The sequence below is a fragment of the Rhododendron vialii genome, chromosome 7a, assembly GCF_030253575.1.
Source record: "Rhododendron vialii isolate Sample 1 chromosome 7a, ASM3025357v1".
Lineage (NCBI taxonomy): Eukaryota > Viridiplantae > Streptophyta > Magnoliopsida > Ericales > Ericaceae > Rhododendron > Rhododendron vialii.
The window spans coordinates 33,181,841-33,199,876 of NC_080563.1; the positions used below are offsets into that span (position 1 = coordinate 33,181,841).

Genomic DNA, 18,036 nt, shown 5'->3' on the forward strand with positions numbered 1-18,036 from the left:
GACCCCATTGGCTGTGTTTTTGTTTTCTGATTCAATACCAAGCCCTTCTCTCTCTCTCTCTCTCTCTCTCTCTCTCTCTCTCTCTCAATAATCCTTGGGGTTTAATTGCTTATTGGTTTAAGATCTAAAACCAATATTCTTTAGTTAATCAGCATACATAATCACTCACACGTGACGAATGTTATACTACAATGAGAAATACCATCCCCTTTACGAATATTCCAGAATTATTCGAAGATTACACGAAGATTTCAGAGTTATACTACCACGAGAAATACCATTCCCTTAACGAATTTTTGTGGTTCATTAGGATTTTTGAAAAAAATCAAAACATTGGAAGTATTAATAACTATAATAAGTACCTCAAGTTATTGTTTCCCATACGCTGGCATTCCAAATTAGAAATTCCTCTTGAAACTCCAAGGATAAGAACAATCACATCTTGCATTTGCTTCCTCTGTTCATTCTTTTCCCCTTCATGAAGCAATAAATCATTTTTTTCCCCTCTTCCTTCCAAAGCGCATTGCTAAGGGATCCGTTGTAGCAGCTTTAAAGTTCTGCACTAGCTCTTGAGCTTCTTTTCTTTCAGTTTCAAGAAGAGGATCTCCAACCCTGTTTTTGTTGCCACCCCAAGCTTCAACCACCCCAATTCTTTCCTTATCATGCACAATAGCAGTGCTTCTGTCCAGATTTGTGGTTAACCCGGCTTTGATAGGAGCTCTACAGGAAGGTGGTGTTGACAGTGTGAGAGTTGCTTCTACAAGGTCGGCGGTCTAGGAGCAGAGAAATCAGAAGCTCAGTTGCAGAGGCTTTGGCGAGGAGCCTTGGTTTGGATGTGTGCAAGCCCAATTTCCCATACTGAACACATTTGTAAAGAAAAGTTACCCATCATCTTCAATTCTTCTGTTATTCTTGGCTATTGCTTAAATCAATGTTTGGCTCATAAATTCAGCTGCGTCTTATGCTTGTCGGAGTGGCAAACGGAGCGTTGTGAGGGAGAGAGAGAGAATAGAGAGAGTTGAGTCTTGAGCTCTGGTTTTGGAGCTCCTCCTCGGGAGAGTTTTTTGTGATCAAGTATTGTGTTTGATTCAATAGTAGATGAAATTTTCTCTCGTGATTGATTCGTGTGCGTGTGCGCACATGTGTTTGGTTTGAGGTCCTGGTGCGCACAACAGAAAGTTGTATACTCTGAATCTCATTCTGTGTCTTTTTGCTTTGGTTCAGTACGTAGGAGGAACCCACTTGCGAGAGCTTCCAATGCTCTTATGTAACTGTTAAAGAAAAGTTAAACAAGAGGAGCAAAGTGACATTAAAGAAGAAAAAATATATCAGTTTCCACCACCAGGATTTCAAAAATGAAGATTGATGCATACTTGGTAACTAAGAAGCACAAAAAAAGACATGGGGACATGAACACGACCGGCAGATGAGGAGACGTCATAATTCAAACATTAGGACCCGGACACAGTGGGGAAACGTACAAGTACTATAAGTTGTTGGCATAATATGAACAGATAGAAAACCAAAACCTTAGTCCTATCACCAGTACATTTCTAGCGTGTCCCCCACATGTCCCCAGCTTGTCTGAGACTAATGTATAACCGAAAAACTACACACATATTTGGGCATCTCCGACGCATGTTGAACATGGATACGTGACCCCATGGACTTGTCCGTGCTTCTTATTAGCTGGGTAAAGCAATCTTGTCTCGTCTACATACTTTTACCTCAGAAGTGGTCAGCAAGTGCCAATTGTCTAACCGCTTCTGTAACAGGCAACATCATGAAACGGAAAGCCACTTCCTACTTGGAAAAAATGGTAGAAAAGGAAGGTGAAGACAGAGAAAAGGTAAAAGATACCTATGTTTCTTAAAAAATGGAGGTCAATTCTGCAATGTGATGCCTTAAAGTTGCAAAGGTTTGACAAAAAGATCATTGCGCTCCTGTGGAGTCAGCTAAAGCCTTGATCAGCCAACACCCTCTCGCATGCTGTGAGCCCTGCCATGAAGATAGGAGCTGCTTTAGAAACTCTTCATAGACAATACCGGAATTAAATCATCGACTAAAAAATGGTGCAATCAGCACCTAACCAGAAAGATAATTATTGGCACCATCCAAAAAAAATCTCCCAAGTCCTGAATGCAATCACCGTTAGCTCTTCATTAGGGAACTGGGTGTTGACATCACTCGAGGGGAAGTTATAGGCAAGAAGGCAAATGACCCACATATTAGATATTAGACTTCCTTTGAAATGGCCCCCGGTTCTGGTACTGGAGCTTGAGGAGCAGGCAGAGGTACGATCGGATTTGCCGAAAGACGTGAATTCACGTCTTCTGCAGATTCATTATTTTAAAATGACTCCAGCAGTTATAGTCCTCCACTAGCTCTTGGGCTTCTTTTCTTTCAATTTCAAGAAGAGGATCTCCAACCCTATTTTTGGTGCCATTCCAAACTTCATCCACCCCATTTCTTTCCTTATTATGCACAACAGCTGCCAGGATTTAAAGTTAAACTGGCTCTGATATGAGTTCTACTTGGAAGGTCTTGTTGATACTCGTTTACTTTGCATCTCACTATCTCTGCCTTTTCTCTTCTGTTTAGTACCTAGGAACCCACTTGCGAGAGCTTCCAATGCTCTCATGGTCAAGGGCCGGCTTCTTGTGCTTTGTCGCCTGGGATTCACAACTGGCAGCTTTTCCTCAACATTGACATCAGTGGATTTACTCAAAACTTCAGGTTCCACAAGGTTGTATTTGTCAGAGGAAGTGCCTAAAACATGTACATTAGGGTTTTGCAAGCTGTCGTTCAACTTCATCATGCAAAATTTGCCGTTTTCACCATCTACTGGAATCGGGGGCTCATTTAGATCAAACAAGGACGGTGATTGAGGTTTCTCACGTTTACTGGGAAACAAGTCTGTATCATCACTGCTCTCCTTTTTTGGACTGCATTGTGGTGAAGACCTAGCCAATTGTACCTTCTCATGGGCAGGAACAGCTTCAGACAAACATGATGAATTTGACATGAGATTGGGCTTCACTTCTTTACATTCATTGGTCACTAGGAGCTTCTCTTTGTTTTTTCTTGATTTGTCCTCTAAGCAAGAAGCCAACTTCCGCCGCTTCATAAGAGGGGGGAACAAATTCAAACATCCGGGTCTCACTCTCCTGTTGAATTTATTTAACTGCTCAAAATTAGACAAATCAGTGTCTTGATAATGGTGGTCTTGTATCCAATGTTTGGCATATTCGGTATCATTGATTGGCATCCTTTGGTTTGCATTGCTATACTCAACTATACACTTACCCTGATCGCAAAAAAATTGCTTGTGTCCCTTAGGTAACATATCAGCAGATTGTGGCTCGTCCATCGAAAAATTCCCTGAGCAATTACCCTCTGCTTCTTTTGAGTGAATATTCAAGCTCGAAGTGTTTTTAGTGTCATCAGGTATAATTAGCAACCCCGTCACCTTGAGTGATTTTACTGCACAGCTCAAACTTGTATCAACAATTGTATATGTTGCAGGATTTGAACTGCAAGAAGAAACTCTGGGTTTAAGGTAACAAGGTGGTTGACGATCATCTGTGTTGTTTTCCACTATGGACTCTGTTTCAGCCTCAAGCTCTATAAGTACTGGATCTGATGCAACTTTGCTCAAAATATCACTCACGGAATCGAAGTAGTGGTTTCCTTTAACGAGTTTTCTTCTTGAGAATTTCTTAACACCAGGTGTAAGAAAAACCAGCTGATGTTTAGAACCATAGCAAAAATGATTCTTCGGCTGCTCAGAATGCCATCCTCTCCCTAGCAAACGAGGCCAAACGGCTTCCCAGAAGATGTCATTTGATCGAGCTTTGCTCAATCGGAAGTCTCCGGTTAGAAACTTAATTATGTCACTAGAAGTTAGGGAGGACCATGCTTTGCCAGCTGGTATTTCAGGCTGGATGCTAAACAGTTGGTCGTTTCTAGTGGGCTCCATCGAAAGGTTTGTGAGATCGTCCTTCCCCTTCCCGATTCTTACAGCTTCTATGAGCGTGGGAGTACCCACAAGAGTCTTTAAAGTATGTATGTAATCTTCAAGTGAAATTCTTCCTTCTGCAAATGCCTTAGAGACCTGAGAATAAGCAATATAAAAACCAGAACAGCAGGCATAACACTGAAGTTAATACTTCTTCATAACACATATCCATTTGCATGCATTAAATTGAGAATACTGTAGTTAGGGAGAACTTCATTTTCAAAAAAGGTCCAGAGACTTTAGTTGCTAGCATTGAATTAAATATAGTCTGGAAGGCAATCAGACTAAACTTCATCCTGAGAAAACTGCATATAATGGGTCTGCAGAAGGATTTGAACATTCAAAGTTGGTGCACCTTTATTTTCCTTCCTACGATAAAATGGGAGAGATATGCCAACAATTTTAGAAAAGAGATGGTACAGTACCTGAAACGAGGAGTGATATGAGAAGTTAAATTTCATCTTCAGGAAAATACCATTCGTGGAAACCTAGGCTATGACAGAAATTTCTCCTTTTTCTTTTGAAATAGGCTACCGAAGTACATAAGAAGGGCACTAACTGCAGGGCTGGGGATAATATAGCATCTGGGATGGGATGTGAGAACATTTGGAGTTTAGAACGACGAAGCAACATAAGAGTAACAGAACATCCTTAGATAGCTAAATAAGAGTATAATGACACATTTTAGCATATAACATTAATGGCATTACATCCTTGTCCGGATCCCATAACAAACTAAACAGGACTGAATTCCAGCAAGGTATGGGAAACATACACCAGCATTGATCAAATAAGCATAGTTCCAAATAGCTAAGATGTCACATGTGTAGCTTAAGCATAAAATACCTGAACCAAGTTACTTTTTGCCTCCTCAGAGACGTGGGGAAGCAAACGAGATAACAGCTCCTGTTGCCTCCATCCTGTACAAATTCTCTGCCCAATCTTGCACTTCCTGCTTTTCATCATCCTCCGACAACCTGAATATCTCTTATGTTCATAAGATCCATAGAACTTCCCATAGTAGAAGGATAGGATGTCCCCCATCTCCTTTGTTTCCACAAATCTCTTCACCTGAACAAGATTCTTCTCAAATATGTAAATGGAAAGGAGGAAACCACTGACTTCAACGTCAGTCCATGATACATCACCATGCAAACCAGGAACTAAACAGCAGCTTTTGCTTGCTGACTTTCTTGTTTTACCATTGTCAGATGCAATATCCAATGGTTTGGATTTCAAACCCTTCTTGTTTCGAATAAGTCGACGCTTTTTTGTCCTTTTAGATCCCAATGACCCATTTGCACTGATGGAATCATCAGGTCTTCTAATAGCTCCAATTTTTCCATTTTCATGGGTATTTCTTTCATTATCAACCCACATAACTGGAATGGGTAGTCCCATCAGAAAATTATGAGAGACATCTAACTTCGTCTCAGTATCAGCTGGGTCCTGTAGAAGCCGAAGCCTCTCAGATTCTGTTAAAATGGGCGGAATTTCCACCTGGTAAGCAGAACCAACTCGCGGGAGCACCTGTGGATCTGCAAATTTGCCACTTATACCTGGATAATCTGGAGAGAATAAGTGCTCGGATGAAAATCCATCAACACACTTTCCAATGGGATCCAGCTGCCCGGAGTTCATCTGCCAAAAGAGAGAACTCCATATCAAAGACACGAGACAATGACAACAACTTATCCAAAATTAGGGTCATGAAGTTTCAACTTAATCGCTTAATAACCAACAAATCTAGTCAAACTACAAATAAGGAAACAAGAAGTATATTGCATAGCGACGTACAAGAAAAAGAGGAAACAAACTTGGTTTATTTTCTGATGGATGGAACCGTAAGCATTATTTCAATTGCCATCCCTATTATTCAAGATGGTTTCAATACATAAAAATATCTAGTTGGACCAGCAAAAAATTGTTAGGTATGATAAAAGGACTTGACGAAAAATGGAACGGCTCGCCCAAGAAAAAATATGCTAATTAAAGAGCAAAATTAGACAGAATTCTGCCAAATAAGAACCAAGAAGCTAAAAGAATACTGGGTACGGAATGGCAGAGGTTCATGCTGCAACATTGGCAAACAATGGTGATCAGCAAACGACCTCCCCTTTGTGCATACGTGAATATGCCTACTCTTTTGATCATACACAAGATCTCATGACCTTAGTGAAAATGTAATATGGAACAACTCTAGAGCCTAGGTGTTGAATAATGTCAAGCTCTAGATATCACAAGAGGAGGGTACAGCTGTCCTAAAAACTACACCCATAATTTAAATACTGCCAACAACGTAATATATCTGTCTTAGCTGAGTGGGGAATTAGCACTGACAGAGGTTTCGCACTCTACAAGACCTCAATGGTTATTTGAATTCTGAAGTCATTTGTTCTTTGCAGAGACACTCTTCTTCTTTCTCTGTACTGTTCTATTAGTATCCTTTGCAAGTAAAGTGCATCCTTAGTTGATCTACCCTACATGAAACCTAACTGATTCTCTAACACTCTTATTACCATGATTAGACGATTCTCTCTCTCCCACAAATTCAATATACGAGTCATTAATTAAATACATCTATAGTGGTTACAGCTAGATATGTGCTTTATTATTATGTTAAAGCACAAACACATCTACCAGCCTCCCGCACGCATGTTCGACCAGTGTCAAATGTAAAAAAGAAAACGTTCGGAAACGTTCTCCTTTTTGTTGTATTTTTTAATCCGAAAACCCGGGGACGCATTAGGGGCTGTAAGGAGTAAAAAACGCAATGCTAAAACTTAGGATTAGGGTCAAAACTTTCGCGGATGCTTTGTTCTTGAATAAATAGTTTTGGACAATATTCAATAGATTGATTGCCACATTGTTTATGCTATTAGTGCACTTTGTTTAGTATTAGTCCATAAATTATGGACCCTTCGTTTGTTTATCTCTTCACATTTGAATTATGGGTCACATTGAGAAGTTGTCCTGCATTAGTTAATTATAGCCTTCAAAACTAGTGCTACTACTCCTAATTGACAATTGATTTTGAGTTGGATGCTTTAACAGAGCCAGCGTCTTTTTACTCCTTGAAGGTTTTGAACAAGCCAAATATAAGTTCTAAATTTGTTTTTTTTTTTGGACAAAACTTTCTTATTTGGCGATAAAACTTGTACTAGGTAGTTTCGCCAAGATTATTGTATTCCTCTCCTCCTCAGCTTTCAGCTTTCTAAATGCTTTTCATCTAATAGTTTCTCAAAGAAATATTTCGACCTTTCATTCATATTCTCATCCTTTGCGACACCCCACATCCAAGCAAAGACTCAAACACTCAAAGATCACCAACCCAGAAACAAAGCCCACATGCCACTGTTGCGTGCAATACAGGATGAATGACAAACACATCCAAGCAAAGACTCAAAGATCACCAACCCAGAAACCAAGATTGACGACCACCTATGTGAAGCATGGTTGCATCAAAACCATGTCATACCCATACCAGGTACTGTTGGGTACCTGGTACTTCTACGTATGTGCCTAATTGTTTTCCTAGTTAGTGCTGCTCCCTGGAGGTATTATCCAGAACATACCAAAGCAGAATGGAGCTTGTACAAGTTAGCTTGATGATACTTGCTATTATGCTTATCATGCTTTTTGAATTAAGCTTTATTTTGTAGGTTCTTTACCTATTGACATTGTACCTTACTTGTAGCCTCTAACTGTGGTTACTATGCTAGATCCTTATTCAAGCAAGCCATTTAATTAAATTTTCCTTTCAATTTTCTAATTGTCGTAAAAAGTGCATGTTTCAAGTTGCAAAAACTATTTCTTTTTAAGAGCGCACCTTGCTGTGTTATGCTCACCTTGCCAAACGTGATATCACCACACACAACAAACAAAACAAAAGAAGAAGAAGAAGAAGAAGAAGAAAAAGTGCATGTTTCAAGTTGCAAAAACTATTTCTTTTTAAGAGCGCACCTTGCTGTGTTATGCTCACCTTGCCAAACGTGATATCACCACACACAACAAACAAAACAAAAGAAGAAGAAGAAGAAGAAGAAGAAGAAGAAGAAGAAGAAGAAAGGAGAGGAACTTCATTCCTCACTCCTGCTTGAGGTTGCCATCCCAGGTGGAGGCCCTGTAATTACCTACGATATGAGATGAGAGACACAAGGTACGAGAGGGATTGTTGGCCAAATCCTAGACCTTGTCATAACAAGACAGAGAAGAAAATGAACTCGACTATGGGCACCAACCCACAATGTACCGATTGTGCACAGATTGGTGTATGAGGCCGCACACAAATGACCCAAGTCGTTCATATATTTTAAAATAATTTTTCGTGTAGCTTATGAAAAAAAACAGCTCAAACGGATAATGGTAAGTATTTGGTCCAGTCTTTCAATTTTCATTCAGAATCAAGGATCATAAATTCTAAATGAATTGTTTAGAGAAGTTAGACAATTAGATCAAGTACTTTCAATTGTATAACTATTATATAAACAATGAATGACTTGATTCATTAGTGTGGGGTCTAGGAGAGGGGCCCTGCCCATCTCTACACCATCGGTACGCTATGGGTCGGTACCCAAGTTTCTTTGAAAGAGAATAATCTAAACCAACTCACTCAATCAAGAATGCAGCGTATTTATCACCCAATTTTGCCCTATGATCATCATATCAAATTCGTAACTCGACGAATGCAGAGCAAAAGCAGGATACGAAAGCAGTGCAGGGGATGAGCTACAATACATTGAGTCATTTCACGTTCAAAACAAACAAATGCTACTAAATGAAATGGGGAATAAATAAAGAGTTGGCCAACCTCACCTCCAAAGAATCGCTCTAAAGAAACCAAACCCACGTCAAAGACAAAGCCTGAACCTGAACAAATGGGTTACCCTTGGTTATGACTATTCAATTCTCAATCTTTTTTGCTGTACAGTTCGGAAAACAAGAAGGAAAGAGAGAGAACCCAAGAGCATAATTTGTAATATCAGAGAGAGAGAGAGAGCTTGTGAAACCGTGGTTATCGACTTACCGGGTTTACAAGAGTTAAAGAGTGCGGCTTCCTATGCTTAGAATGCTTGAATTCCGCGGGGCTTCACAGGGAGAAAGAATGAGAGAGACGAAGAGAAAATCAGAAAATCAAAAACAGAAGTCGCTTTTCTATAGAGAGAGATAATTCGTCTCACAATGTCATGTACTCTCATCTGGAAGTCCCATGTCATATGATTCAAGTCTTTAAATATATTTTTAAGTATTTTTGTAAAAAAATTAGTTTAATGTAATATTGGTAAAAGTTTCACCAATTTATTTAATATTTGGCTCTTGAACTCGCAAGGACAAGAAATCAATTTTTTACCGGTCATATATTAACCTGATGTTTTCACATGGATCATTAAAAAATTTCTGTAAAACAAATTGAACGGCCCAAATCATTTGCATGAAACTTCGAAATGAATTCACACAATCCAGTGTACAAAATAATTTTTTTACATGGAGGCATCCCCACACCCAAATGGGATAAAACTAATCCATCCAAGGTCAGCTGCAGGCAATCAACACCCATGTAAAGCATTTGAAAACAGATAGGAGGGGGACCATTGGACGCGCCTATAAAATTACAAACATGGACTTTCACCTCTAGACCATTGGTTTATCCCCAATAATCAAACTCACACTTTCAGTGTCGGAGTAATCCTCCGGCTAGTGGAGATAACCCTTATTTTACCAAAAATGTGTATCCATATTCAAGCTGAGGTGGGCTCCACTTCTAGTAATATACTCTATCCGTCTCAATTTTTAGTTTTTTTTTAAATTCGTGTTATTTTTTAATTAATTATATCTTGTAATCTATAATATTTAAGATGATTTTAGAACTTTGTTTAAAAAAATTAATTGAAATTTATCAAACAAAATTCATATTTACATAGGTAAAATATTACCAATTAATTTTCTAGCCGATTAGGATAGAACGTGTGACTGAAAAATGGGAACAAATGGAGTACATCCAAGCCATGGATCATAGAGTCGCGGGTCAAACTAAATACGGGCTGTTTAGGCATTTAGTTGTGAGTGAAGGGCATTTTTGTACAAAAGAATTCAGGACTGCTTACGTGGAACCATATATGTGGTGGTTGGGTCATGAACATATGTATGGAGGTATGTGTTACTCCATAGGATACTTGTTCACATTGAACTTCAATGAGAAGAAAAAAAAGGTTATTCACCTTTAAGATGAGATAGGATGGGACCACAATTCCCAAAGTTGTTTTTACAGAAAATGGCGGCCAATGACGTGTTTTGATAATTAATACCCGTCAAAAATAAGTTAAGAACATTTGTTAATGTTGAAAATGTTATTAGCGGATATTAATTATCAAAACATGTCTTGGGCCGTCATTTTCCCTTGTTTTTAAGAGAAAAATTATTTCAAAGTCTTGAGACATCGACACGTGATGTTGTGTGGTAGATAAGAGTACTTGGGTATCACGACTATGAAATAATTACTCTCTTAAGGCGAGTTCCTTGTTTTATTGCCTTCTTTTTATAATATCACTATACGACCATATTGATGGCTTTTTCAAGAGTAATTTTTGTGTGCTAATGGGGCACTGCAGCGTGGTGTTCTGACTCTCTTTTTCATTTTATATATCTGGGAATACCAAGATAGAGTATAAACACAATGTCAATGCATGGTAACGAGAGGTGTTAGGGGCCAATTGGAGATGCTCTTACACTCCAAAGTCATGGCTTGTTTAGGCTTTTAGTTATGAATGAATCAAGAGTCTTCTTGAGCAATAGAATTTCAGGGTCTATGACGTGGAATTATTATATACTCCTATATAAATGGTAGTTTGGTCATATAGATTAGAGTTATTGCACTGGATTTTTTTTCCACATTTTAAGATACCTCAATGGTGGAGATGAGGATGGGACCACAGAGTTTTTTTTTTTTCCTCTTCCTTTGAAAACATGCCAGAAGTGTTAGAAGTGCTAGAAGGATTAGTTGTTAGTGAGACTTGACCCTTGATTTTGTACATGTGGGTATATGGTGCCTTCTAACTTGAAAGTCAACCACTTGCTCACGGAGGGTTCTGTCTTTAGTTGCATTTTTGGGTTATAATTTACAATTATAATTTAGCAAGAAGATTTTTAAAGTACTTTTTTTTTACAATCGAAAGTCTGACTAGCTTTTGCACACTTCAACTAATTTAGGGGTTTTGAAGTTAATAGCCGGCCAAACCCGGTAGTGGCCCTAAGATTTGAAATATTTGGCTTGTGCGCACCTCGATTAATTTCGGAACTTTGAAGTTAATAGTAGGCCAAATCCGGCAGTGGCCCTAAGATTTGAAATGTTAGGCCTACGTAAAATTCGAACAGTCGACCTCATAGAAGAAGAACAAATTTTATTTTTCTAATACCTACTTGGCCAAACCTCTCGGGGTTAAGTTTTACAAGTACTTCTCCAAGAGGGTTAGACTAATTGTTATAATCTAGTAATCTGACATTACTTACGTACAAACTATTAAATCATTGGAAGTGAATAGGAGATAGAAAAGGAAGGTGTCTTTTTTGTTTACCCAAAAAAGTCTTTGAACGTCACTGTGTATTTTCTCAGCCGCATATTACGATTGAATCGCATAACAGTCGTGTAGGATGTGTGACAGGATCCGGGGATGTTGTCGAGCAGGTGCAAGAGCAGTTGATCTAGCCGTTAATCTTGGTACGGACGGCTCAGATCGAATCTGAGCACATACGAATTGCATACAAATCTGAACAGTTCATTACTCGGTTAAGATCCTGAGCTGTCGATTGAATGAGTGGCCGATCCGGCTACTGTGCGCCACTCTACAGGGAATGAATAAAGCTATATTGCCCTTGTTTTTTTTTTTTTAATTTATATCTTTTGCATTTGACATGTGATGGAGCATACTCTGTCTCCAATGAAGGTAGGAGATTTAATGTGTTACATAATAAAAACACATTTCCAGAAAAAAAAAATGATAAAAACAAATGATTAAAATAAAATATTGAGTGATAGACTCATAGACTGACTATTCACAATTTTGCAAAGGCAATGATAAGAACTTAAATCATGCATTCACATTTTTATTACTTTAAAAAATGAAATCTACATACGTTAAAATTTCTACTTTGCCAAATTAGGGGTCACACGTGAGGAGAGTGTTAGCCGTATTAGGGTATCTCCAGTGGCATAATTAAAATTTACCACCTCTCATCTTTTGGTCCATTTAAGGAGTTAAGTCTCACAATAATGATCCATAATTCAAAACTCATTTTAAGTAGAGAGTGTAACGCCCCGCTATTTTCTATAAATAAACTCCAAAATACATTGTATTTTCAAATGCTTCTAGGCCCCTATTTTCTCCATAAATAAATTACATCATCAAAATAAACTTAAGCCGCCTTCTAAATAATCTTCTGGATGCTCCAATATTATCAACTCTTCTAAGACATCTCCAAATTAATCCTTAAATGCTCCGATTCAATTTCGACTAATCCGACTCCACACCTGAAAAAGAAATTATCTGGGAAGTATACGATATAACAGAATAACAAAGCTCATAAGTGGAATCAAGAAACGATAATCGACCAAATCGAAGCAACAATCACAAGGAACCTTATACCATGTCCTCCTCAGTACATGACCTGTGATCCTCACCCAACTCCTTCCTCACCGGGTCATCCTCGACCCATTCTAGCTATTGGATAGGCTATTGGTGCATGAGTTCACTCGATCCATGTACGAAAAAATTCCATAGTACTCAATCAATAACATCATATTCAATACCAACTATTCCACTTTTCAACAATATTCCACAGGATTGAACGAAATTCACGAGATAATCAAAAGGAGTACAAATATGAGAGTGAAGAAAAAATTCCGGAAGTAGGAAGCATATCGTATACTCCCCGGATTACCTCAACTATGCTGGCCGTTACGTCTACGAATCAATGCCCTAAAACATTTTTTTTCCATCTTCCGACTAAATACACCACTAGCCCACCAATCCAAAACATCATTAGCTATTTATAAATTCTCAAACTTCTCTCTCTCTCTCTCTCTCTCTCTCTCTCTCTCTTTAAGCTAACAATGAGAAGTGAGGTGTGTGGTGGAGAGTGGAGTGGAGGGAAGGCCTATTTATAGGAGGCTAATAAAATCTAGAATCATCTAATGATAACTATCCGTATCTTTTAATATCTAGGATAATCTAACATAATCTAATAAAATCTAGAGAGAATCCAAGTATATCTAAGAATATCTAGAATAATCTTTCAAAATCTAGGTATATCAAGATGAAATCTAACATTATCTTTCACAAATCTAACCATATCTAACATTATCTTTCACAAAATCTCACCATATCTTCTAGAATTATCTAATATAATCTAATAATATCCAACAAAATCTATACAATATCTAATAAAATCAATCAAATCTTATCATATCTAATAAAATCTCAATCAAATCTTATCATATCTAATAAAATCTAATCTAGTCCAATCTTATCCATTCACATCTTAATAAAATCCAATCTAATCTTATCCTAGATTTTTAGAATTATGAAGTAGGGCTAGGGTTCTATAATTGTTGGGTACAAGGATGTCATGGTTCAAGATATGAAAATAAAATCCTATGATATCAAAGGGTTTTTAATGGCTAGTTCCTAAGGTTAAATTATAATACAATCACTTTAATAAATGATAAAATAATTTTTTAGTAAAAGAATTATAATGCAATATTTAATTAAAAAATGACTTGAAAATTTGGGTCGTTACAGAGAGAGATAGGGATAGTTGGGAATAATGTAAGTGTGTGAGGTTCATTGATGGTGATATGAGGAGAGAGGAAGAGAGAAAGAAAAGAGAGAGTGTGTGATACCTATTAAATTTACTTTTGGTTATGCCATTGGGATACTCTTAGGCTCGATCCGAGCTAGTTCAGTTGAAGAAGCAATCACTTCAGGCTCCTATAATTTTGAAAAAATATATGATCCCATTAACTCCTAAAATTACGTCAAAAAGCTAAACAAAAAGTTACGAAAAATAAAAAATATTGAAATAAGTTCCAAACTTATAAGTTTAAAAGAACGCAGCCTTAGAATGTATAAATCTAAAAAAAAGGCCATCCTTTTGTTTGAAGTATAACAGTCTTGGGAATGGTTTTATCGGTTTGTGATTATATTCTAGGTCCGGATTTTAGGACCTAAGAAACATAATACTTTTAAATTTCATATTACTTGTCCAATTTCTTTAATTGAGACAAAGAAATACTTTTAAAAAAACTAGCATCAAATTAACAAGATCTATTAAAAAAATCAAAATAAATCAACTTAAATAAGTTATCCACCCCCACATCCACTGTGGATGAGGTCAACGTGACATGTCAGTTCAAAATGAAAAACAAAAACACTATGGACACAGATACATTATGCACAGATTCAAACACTGATATGTGCTAGTTAGTAGTGTCATATACAAGTGCACACATATAACAAAAAATTTGGAAAGACAACTTCAACTAAAACACAAATCCTGATTAAATTGGATGATTTGGATCAAGAATCGTTCGATATATGTGTGCCCGGAGCATTGTTCCACATATATATAAATCTGTGCCTGATTATAGACTGATTGATTTTTTTTTTTTTTTTTGTATATAATTAAAAGGAAGAATGATAAATTCCAAGAAGAGAAAATCGTAGTAGTCAGTGGCTCATTGGCTTTATTTACCACTTTTATGGTCCCAAGTATCAAAATCACATAAACATGGTAAGTCCCTTTAAAATGACGAAAACATGAAATTCTCATATTGTTTTACCCTTTTAATTGAAACCGTTTTGTCCATAATTAGAAATGACACATTAAAGAGTAATCATTTCATGGGTTCACTTTGGGTGTCCCTTTTCGGACTTGCTTTTTGTTCGATATGGAGTTGCCCCTTGTACGTCTAAAAACTTTACGAAGTTGCTTCTTATTTTTGCGAGACTTGCACCCATAACAAGGGTAAAATGGTCATTTAATTTGGAAATGCCACGTACGGAGTAAATAATTCATTCCCCCCCCCCCCAATGTTTAATAATTCTACTCTTCTCCGATTCCTTCCAAAATGCGTCTTTAACGGTCAATCCTTTCAAAAACCCGCCGCACTTCGTGCTGCTGCCATGGAGAACCCAACCAACCACCATCCTCAGAGTCAACGCTTGCATGAATATAATACAACTCCACTAGTGCTCCATTCTCGAGCTGTTTCTGGGTTTCCTTCACGAGGTTCTCGCCTTTCTCCGTCTCTTCAACTTGTTATCCCACTTGGGATTTCAGAAGTTTTTTGCAACAGGGATTCAAGTTCACGTTTTTCCAGCTCTAAAGCTTCATACTTTCAGCAGTTTCAAGCAAGGCCTCGTCACATTGTTAAGGTTTCAAATACCCATTTGGGATGTTCCAAAATTTCATATGTAAATCGAACCCTTGTTTTGAGCTTTATCTGTGGCTGATTTTGGAGTCCCAAATCATGATTTCAAGATATTGGGGGATTTTCTCAAATGGGTAAGCTTCAAATCTTCTACTTATCTTCAGAGTTGCTCGCATCTGTTGAATTACTTTAACTTATCTTCAGAGTTGCTCGCATCTGTTGAATTACTTTAGATTCATACTGAATCTCTATGTTGCTATATTTTCTTGGTGTGCATAAGTTGTGGGACCTACGTCTCTAACTTTTTCACTTGAAAATTTTTTCCCTATACACTCATCGTGCAAAAAACACAAGATTTTGTAGGAATCTTGATTTTAAATTACTTACCAAAAAAATAAAAATAAAAATCTCTCTATGTTGTGCAATTGTGCAGGTTGAGTGTTTTTGAGTCAAGAATCTAGATTTTTTTACAAAAACTAGTGCAGGACTCCTATTGGTAGGAGCTCGAAAAGCAATCTTTCGATCATTCATATTGTGTAATCCCTATTTTGTATTACCTGCCTTATTTGCTATCAGGGGGAAACCCATAAGAGTTTATTTTTATTGACTTGAATCTCTAGGTTTATTAATAATATTAAATATAGAGTTGTTTTATGTTTTATTACTTCAGATTCAGCAAGAATATCAATTTCGTGGGAATTGGGGCGACGTGAGCTGTTGCCAAGACTCAAGTAGAAATCTTTTATGATTTGTTTTGGGGAACCCGTGGGAGTTTGAGTTCGATTAAGTTGGAATCTTGAGGATTTGGAGACAAAAAGAAGAGAAAATTGGGTAAGATTCAAGTTCTAAATGATGAGTCGTCCTCGTCCCAGTGTCCCAAAAGGTAGAATAGGGAAGACAATGGGCTGCCTTCAGCTTGTGTTGGGAGTGCTTGTTATAATTGTAAGCACTTTGAGTCTCTTTAGATTCTACTCTGCGGGTTTTTTGTCAAACAACGGTGATATTTGCCGCCATTTTTATGGCATGAAGGATGTTAGTGGTTTTGATATAAATGCACTGTCTGCTCGGGTTGGGGAAGTACTTGATAAGATGGCTAATTTGCAAGAAAAGCTTGAATTAGTTGTGCGACAAATGGAAAAGAACAAGGATTTGGCTAAAGCTAACATTCCTAGATCAGAGTACAAGAAGTTTCTAGAGGAGGAGGTGATTCAACCTCTTTACAGTGCTCATATTGGTCTTAGACAAATTCGGCTGCCTAAAGTTGAAGGAATTAGAAATTCGACGCTTAAGGAGGAGCCTTTGATTAATTCTTTTGTGGTTGAGGAGATTCGGAAGTATATAACTCCAAAAGAGAACAAAAATGGGAATGTCAATATATATGGAATGGAAAGGGTATACAACACAATAGGGCATTCGTGCGTCTTGTTGAAGAAAGAATTGGAAGAGTACATGGACTACGATATTGGATCTTACTGTAAAGATGACTGGCCCCTTGCCCAGAAGCTTATGATTAACGGGTGTGATCCAGTGCCCAGAAGGCGGTGCTTGACCAGGGCTTCTAAGCTTTACAAAAAGCCTTACCCCATAAATGAGTCCCTATGGAAGCTTCCGGATGGAGGAAATGTCCGGTGGGCCAATTACAAGTGCAGAAATTTCGAGTGCTTATCCAGTAAGAACCCAAAGAGGGGGTTTTCCAAGTGCACCGGATGTTTTGAAATGGATAAAGAAAAGCTCAAATGGGTGGGAAATGCTACCTTGCCAGTTGATGTCCTAATCAAAGATGTTTTGGCAATTAAGCCTGGGGAGATAAGGATAGGGCTGGATTTTGGTATTGGAACGGGGACATTTGCTGCGCGGATGAGAGAACAAAATGTTACAATCGTCTCAACCGCTTTAAACCTAGGGGCTCCTTTCAGTGAGACGATTGCGCTTAGAGGCTTGGTTCCTCTGTATATGACACTGAATCAACGTCTCCCGTTTTTTGACAACACATTGGATTTGATTCATACAACGGGGTTTATGGATGGGTGGATTGACTTGCAATTGATGGATTTTATCTTATTTGATTGGGACCGGGTTTTAAGGCCAGGAGGGTTGTTATGGGTTGACCGCTTCTTCTGCAGCAGAAAGGATCTAGATGATTACATGTACATGTTCCTGCAGTTCAGGTACAAGAAACACAAGTGGGCTCTTTCTCCTAAATCTAAGGATGAAGTCTTTCTTTCTGCAGTGTTGGAGAAACCTCCTAGATCTTTATGATCGCTGCATGAGGCCTATATTGTTTAAATTCCATGCTGTTAACAATACATTAGCATGCCATGTCTTCTTGCTTGATGTGACAATTCCTATGTTTTTCTTTTTCTGATTAACTGATAAAGTGATATTCTTATGGCGAATGATTCAGTTAATGACCTGCCAATTGATAGTGCTTCCTTGAGAGTTTTTTCTTTTGTGGTGTTTATATTTTTTCACTGAAAAGCATGTACTTGTGATGAATAGTTAGAGGTGTTGTAGATTAGAAGGTAAGCTCCTCTGGAAGAAGAAGAAAATCAAGGTCAGTAGACTTATTGGTAGCAGAATATGTACCAATATG

The 18,036-nt window shown here is 37.8% G+C and overlaps 2 protein-coding genes across 8 annotated transcripts; one reads left to right on the top strand and one right to left on the bottom strand.

Moving 5' to 3' along the window:
• Positions 1-189: 189 nt before the first annotated feature.
• On the bottom strand, positions 190-9,202 carry LOC131333981 (uncharacterized). 7 transcript variants are annotated; one of them, XR_009201981.1, is made up of 6 exons: positions 9,045-9,202; positions 8,834-8,887; positions 4,865-5,659; positions 2,086-4,114; positions 1,861-1,998; positions 190-1,271 (listed from the first exon to the last, which is right to left on the bottom strand). XR_009201981.1 is itself a non-coding variant. In XM_058368844.1 (4 exons), exons 3-4 carry the CDS (start codon positions 5,657-5,659, stop codon positions 2,531-2,533), a joined length of 2,379 nt encoding a protein of 792 aa, XP_058224827.1. In that variant the 5' UTR covers positions 8,834-8,887; positions 9,045-9,202; the 3' UTR covers positions 1,290-2,530. The 7 variants fall into 7 exon arrangements, 1 of the variants encoding a protein (XP_058224827.1); XR_009201984.1 differs by having other exon boundaries at positions 753-858; XR_009201985.1 differs by lacking the exon at positions 190-1,271 and adding an exon at positions 1,290-1,766.
• Positions 9,203-15,140: 5,938 nt separating this feature from the next.
• LOC131333052 (probable methyltransferase At1g29790) lies at positions 15,141-17,862 on the top strand. Its single transcript, XM_058367368.1, has 2 exons — positions 15,141-15,577; positions 16,114-17,862. Exon 2 carries the CDS (start codon positions 16,293-16,295, stop codon positions 17,700-17,702), a length of 1,410 nt encoding a protein of 469 aa, XP_058223351.1. The 5' UTR covers positions 15,141-15,577; positions 16,114-16,292; the 3' UTR covers positions 17,703-17,862.
• Positions 17,863-18,036: the final 174 nt, after the last annotated feature.

Excerpts from the sequence above, each read along its gene's own strand:
- LOC131333052 (XM_058367368.1), top strand. The coding sequence starts at position 16,293 with ATGATGAGTCGTCCTCGTCCCAGTGTCCCAAAAGGTAGAATAGGGAAG.
- LOC131333981 (XM_058368844.1), bottom strand. The coding sequence starts at position 5,659 with ATGAACTCCGGGCAGCTGGATCCCATTGGAAAGTGTGTTGATGGATTT. Across the intron at positions 4,115-4,864 it reads CAAAAAGTAACTTGGTTCAG|GTCTCTAAGGCATTTGCAGA; the intron begins GTATTTTATGCT and ends GCTTATTCTCAG.